General features: G+C 39.8%; 1 protein-coding gene across 1 annotated transcript in view; it reads right to left on the bottom strand.

Moving 5' to 3' along the window:
• Positions 1-4,935, bottom strand: part of LOC121903862 (NLR family CARD domain-containing protein 3-like) — a 47,349-nt gene extending 42,414 nt beyond the window's left edge. Inside the window, exons 1-3 of the mRNA XM_042421252.1 lie at positions 4,916-4,935; positions 4,077-4,241; positions 1,826-1,978 (exon numbers count right to left, since the gene is read on the bottom strand). Of these exons, the coding sequence (XP_042277186.1) occupies positions 1,826-1,978; positions 4,077-4,241; positions 4,916-4,923 (326 nt within the window). The 5' untranslated portion in view covers positions 4,924-4,935. The remainder of the gene's footprint in view (positions 1-1,825; positions 1,979-4,076; positions 4,242-4,915) is intronic.
• Between the last annotated feature and the right edge of the window lie 1,065 nt (positions 4,936-6,000).

Raw genomic sequence — 6,000 nt, forward strand, 5'->3', positions numbered from 1 at the left:
GTTGGTTGAACAGCATTTAAATCTATTGGATAATGGATCAGAGGACGAGAGTTGACATAGTCAATGTCCAAGTGCCACATACACTATAATCACATCAGAAACAGATATATCAGAAATAAAGTACAAAAAGTACAATTACTGTGTACATAAATGAGCCTTTTGGACTAAATGAAGAAATTAATTTGTCATGTTTATCTAAGTGATTAATGATGGATGAGGTCCATGAAATCAGAGCTCTCATCATTTTTTCTTCTGAAGTTTGAAACTCTTCACTCTGAATGATTTGTGTTCTCCTCACTCTGTCTGACTGATGGAGAAACTCAGACTCTGTCACATTAACATGAACTGTGCTCCATCCTTCAGGATCACTGTAGACTGACAGGAACACTGAGACCAGATGTACACCTCACTGACCACCGGGGGAGCTCACTGGTTACAAACCATCTAACTATAAAGGAAGGACTCTCTGTCTGTCTGTATGTCCTTCACATATCTCTTGAACCGATCATCCGATTGATTCCACACTTGGCAGGTGTTTTACTTAGGACCCAAAGAAGTGCAGTGTCAAATTTAGTGTAATTTGGACATGCAACACATTTAATATTAATAAACTTTCAATAAACAAGCAATCAGTGAGCCGCTCAGCTCTGCAGCAGCAGGGCGGAGCTTCAGAGCTCTGCAACTGCATGTCATGATCACAGTTGGTGATCAGAGCTGTACAGCGAGTTCGAGAACAGTTTTTTTCATATGATGCGCTCTAAACAGAGAAAAGTAGACAGCGAAAACAGCTTTTAATCAAGAATGGACAGACTGTCAGGCTACTTCCCACAAGCAGTTCAACACCAGTATGTCTCATATAAGCACAAATCTCAGGAGCAGATTTACCCACTCAAATGATCTGAGCTGAAGCAACAGATAATAAACCATCTCAGAGCCCAATATGATCCATCCACTGTATTTTAGGATGCACATTTTTTCAAAAGCTCTCTGTTATGTGTTTATCAACAGAATTAATATTTCTATGCATTGAAGCAGCAACGCTGAAGAACAAGCAATCAGGCAATGAACTAGTTAATGTAAAACACTCTGTCAATACTGTGTAACCATGGTAACACTTTGATCAAAGCGCCTCAATAAACATTAATTAAAATCCTTCATAAAACAACTTGAGTATCAAAATCCAGTATTAGAGTCTGATCCAACATTTATACCAGGCTCTCATATCAGGATTCTACTTTTATAGTTTTATTATGAATCAAATTTTAACTAAAAAATAGACTCACTGACCACTCTATTAGGAAAACCTGTGGAGTCTAATATAATCCAATATAGCAGCTCTGACATAAACTCTACTTAAATGAAGTTTATACATTGTTGTTGACGTTGTCAGAAAGGTGATAATTCTACTTTATGTTTATTATTGAGGTGGTAGTGGGTGGTGGTTTACTGGAGTCTATTATATAGAAAAGTGTTACTAATATTTACCTCCCTCATGTATGTTAATGGGATGGACAAAATATTAGAAACACTTGTACATATAAAGCACTCCAGTAAACCACCACCCACTATGATGTCTGTTAGTACCATCGCGGTCTGGTATGAATCAGGATCCAGACTCTCCTGGTTTCTGGTCCCGTGATGACAGAATGAGTTACTCAGATCCACACAGTGTGTATTTTGTGCACTTAACAGGTGACACAATCATTTCATGTTTCAGACAGAAAATGGTGGATTAGTTTGAGCTGTTTTCTTCACAGAGTTGTTAAATATCAGCAGTAGAGCAGTTATACTGGGCAGCTGTCCTTTACATTCAGTTACAACTTACTTCTTTGCAGCAGAGGGTTGTTGTCCTTTAAAATCAATGAGGCCACGCCTTGACCGGTCACTCCTCATAGACACACAGCTGGGTCCAGGTCCAGGTCCAGGTTCAGGTCCAGGTTCAGGTTCAGAGGAGTCTGGTCTCTGATGGATCCTCCTTCTAGACAGAGAGGAAGACCAGCAGGGAGGAAATTCACTGTTTAGTCTTCAGCCTCAGTAACTGTTGGAGAAACTAGCAGCTATCAACAAGAAAAGCATCAACACAGTAACGTTGAATAAAGTTTGAACCTCAGGTGAAAAGAAGTTTTCTGCAAATCTTTCAGGAATGACAGCAAACTTCAGAGGAAAAAAGGAACTGGAGCACATTAGATTAGCAAACAGATTAATGTTTCAACACTACTGTGTCTTCATAAGAGTCAACATGGAAACAAGACAGAGGACAATAACACATATAGTCAACCTAGAATAGGTGTACAGTTGTTGTTGGATAGTTGGTTGAACAGCATTTAAATCTATTGGATAATGGATCAGAGGACAGGAGTTGACATAGTCAATGTCCAAGCGCCACATACACTATAATCACATCAGAAACAGATATATCAGAAATAAAGTACAAAAAGTACAATTACTGTGTACATAAATGAGCCCTTTGTACTAAATGAAGAACTGAGTTTGTCATGTTTATCTAAGTAATTAAACATGATGGATGAGGTCCATGAAATCAGTGCTCTCATCATTTTTTCCTCTGAAGTTTGGTTTGAAACTCTTCACTCTGAATGATTTCTGTCTGACTGATGAAGAAACTCAGACTCTGTCACATTAACATGAACTGTGCTCCATCCTTCAGGATCATTGTAGACTAACAGGAACACTGAGACCAGATGTACACCTCACTGACCACCAGGCGGAGCTCACTGCTTACAAACCATCTAACTATAGAGGAAGGATTCTCTGTCTGTCTGTATGTCCTTCACATATCTCTTGAACCGATCATCCGATTGATTCCACACTTGGCAGGTGTTTTACTTAGGACCCAAAGAAGTGCAGTGTCAAATTAAGTGTAATTTGGACATGCAACACATTTAATATTAATAAACTTTCAATAAACAAGCAATCAGTGAGCTGCTCAGCTCTGCAGCAGCAGGGTGGAGCTTCAGGGCTCTGCAACTGCATGTCATGATCACAGTTGGTGATCAGAGCTGTACAGCGAGTTCGAGAACAGTTTTTTCACATGGCTTTTAATCAAGAATGGACAGAGTCTCAGGCTACTTCCCACAGGCAGCTCAACACCAGTATGTCTCATATAAGCACAAATCTCAGGAGCAAATTTACCCACTCAAATGATCCGAACTGAAGCCACAGAAAATAAACCATCTCAGAGCCCAATATGATCCATCCACTGTATTTTAGGATGCACATTTTATCAAAAGTTCTCTGTTATGTGTTTTATATTTAAATGCAGCTCTCATTATACATCAATTGAGAAAAGATTCACTAATACAGTATTGAACATCTGTGTTTGATAGAATGTAAGTTTCTTTCCTCACCTCACATCAACAGTATTAATATTTCTATGCATTGAAGCAGCAACACTGGAGGCCAAGAGATCAGGCACTGCGCCAGTTAATGTAAAACACTCGCCTAGCAGGCTCTCATATCAGGATTCTACTTTTATAGTTTTATTATGAATCAATGTTTAACTAAAGAATAGACTCACTGGACACTTTATCAGGAACACCTGTGGAGTCTAATACAATCCAACACAGCAGCTCTGACATAAATTCTATTTTTACAAAGTTTTACATTGTTGTTGATGTTGTCAGAAAGGTGATAATTCTACTTTATGTTTATTATTGAGGTGGTAGTGGGTGGTGGTTTACTGGAGTGTATTAAATAGAAAAGTGTTACTAATATTTACCTTCCTCATGTATGTTAATGGGATGGACAAAATATTAGAAACACTTGTACATATAAAGCACTCCAGTAAACCACCACCCCTTATGATGTCTGTTAGTACCATCGCGGTCTGGTATGAATCAGGATCCAGACTCTCCTGGTTTCTGGTCCCGTGGTGACAGAATGAGTTACTCAGATCCACACAGTGTGTATTTTTTGCACTTAACAGGTGACACAATCATTTCATGTTTCAGACAGAAAATGGTGGATTAGTTTGAGCAGTTTTCTTCACAGAGTTGTTAAATATCAACAGTAGAGCAGTTATACTGGGCAGCTGTCCTTTACATTCAGTTACAGCTTACTTCTTTGCAGCAGAGGGTTGTTGGTGTTTAAAAACAACAAGGCCCTGCTTTGACCGGTCACTCTTCATAGACACACAGCTGGGTTCAGGTTCAGGTCCAGGTTCAGGTTCAGGTTCAGGTTCAGGTTCAGGTTCAGAGGAGTCTGGTCTCTGATGGATCCTCCTTCTAGACAGAGAGGAAGACCAGCAGGGAGGAAATTCACTGTTTAGTTTTCAGCCTCAGTAACTGTTGGAGAAACTAGCAGCTATCAACAAGAAAAGCATCAACACAGTAACGTTGAATAAAGTTTGAACCTCAGGTGAAAAGAAGTTTTCTGCAAATCTTTCAGCAATGACAGCAAACTTCAGAGGAAAAAAGGAACTGGAACACATTAGATCAGCAAACAGATTCATGTTTCAACACTACTGTGTCTTCATAAGAGTCAACATGGAAACAAGACAGAGGACAATAACACATATAGTCAACCTGGAATAGGTGTACAGTTGTTGTTGGATAGTTGGTTGAACAGCATTTAAATCTATTGGATAATGGATCAGAGGACGGGAGTTGACATAATCAATGTCCAAGCGCCACATACACTACAATCATGTAAAACTCTGCCAGTACTGTGTGTAACTATGGTGACACTTCGACCAACAGACGCCTCAATAAACATGAAATATAATCCTTCATAAAACAACTTGAGTATCAAAGTCCAGTTTCTGTAACAGGATCTGTATCAGGATTCTACTTTTATGGTTTTGTTGTTATTCAATGTTTAAGTGAAACACAGAGTCAGACTGAACAGCGAGGATGAAACAGTATCAACTGTAATATGAAGTGTTAAGTGTAATTAATACCTTTCCATGTTGGTAACCTGTAGCACCTGATGAAGACACACAGACAGGTTCATTATTATTCTTCAGTCATCAGCAAATCAAATGTGTGTTTCTACATCTAGACTCTGATTTAAAGGCAGTCTGCTGTCATTCTGACTATTTACTGTTGGATGAACTTTGTGGCATCGAGTCATTAACAAAGACATGAGAAATCAGTGATGAAATGATGAGTCTTCTTCTGTTCTGGAAGTCAACACACCAACAAACAAACAGCAGCTTGATTGTGATGAAGAGGAAACATTAGAGATGGTGATGAAGAGGATTCAAACCAAACCAAAGTTCCACTTACTCAACTTCTTCCCATGAACGTGGTCTCTCTGCAGCTCTCTGCTGTCTGGACCAGGTCTGTTTAGAAAAAGAGCTTTATTCATCTGAGAACTTCATCAGTCCTCTGTGTCTGCAGGCTGCTGTCACACTGAAACACTAAACCTGGACACCAGTAAAACCATAAACCAGTTGGAACCTGCAGCTCAAAGCTCAAAGATCAGCTGCTTCAATAAAACACATACGTAACCTACAGCCGCCTTCCTTCCCTTGAGTTGGCAAGGAGGGCTTTAAAGAAAGGAAATATAGAAATGCAAATCAGCAAATCGGTAAAGTAAAGGTTAAATGTGTAATCTGGGTAAAAAAAAACAACCAGATGTGGCAAGAAAGGTGGGACAGAGAGAGGAAAGTTCTCAGGTAGGCAGTGGACACAGCAGGGAGGTTAAAGGCTCTAAATAAACTAAATAAAACAGGAAACACCCGACATGATGTGTGACGGACGTCAGGAAGAGGAGTCAGTGGTTCGTAGGTCTGAGACGCAGAGAGATGATGAAGAATCATCTGAAGGAATCAGGAGAGCAGGACAGACTCAGCTGAGGCTCCTTCAGCCTCTGAAGGGAAGCAGAAGTTTACAGGATGAGATGGAGAAGCAGCGATACGACGCTGGAGGGGCTGATATGAGATTACAGTAGGATAAAGTTATAAAGCATGAAGGATAAATGTAGTTCAGGGTGTGTGTGTGTGTGTGTGTGTGTGTGTGTGTGTGTGTGTGTGTGTGTGTG

This window comes from Thunnus maccoyii, chromosome 9 (genome assembly GCF_910596095.1).
Source record: "Thunnus maccoyii chromosome 9, fThuMac1.1, whole genome shotgun sequence".
NCBI lineage: Eukaryota > Metazoa > Chordata > Actinopteri > Scombriformes > Scombridae > Thunnus > Thunnus maccoyii.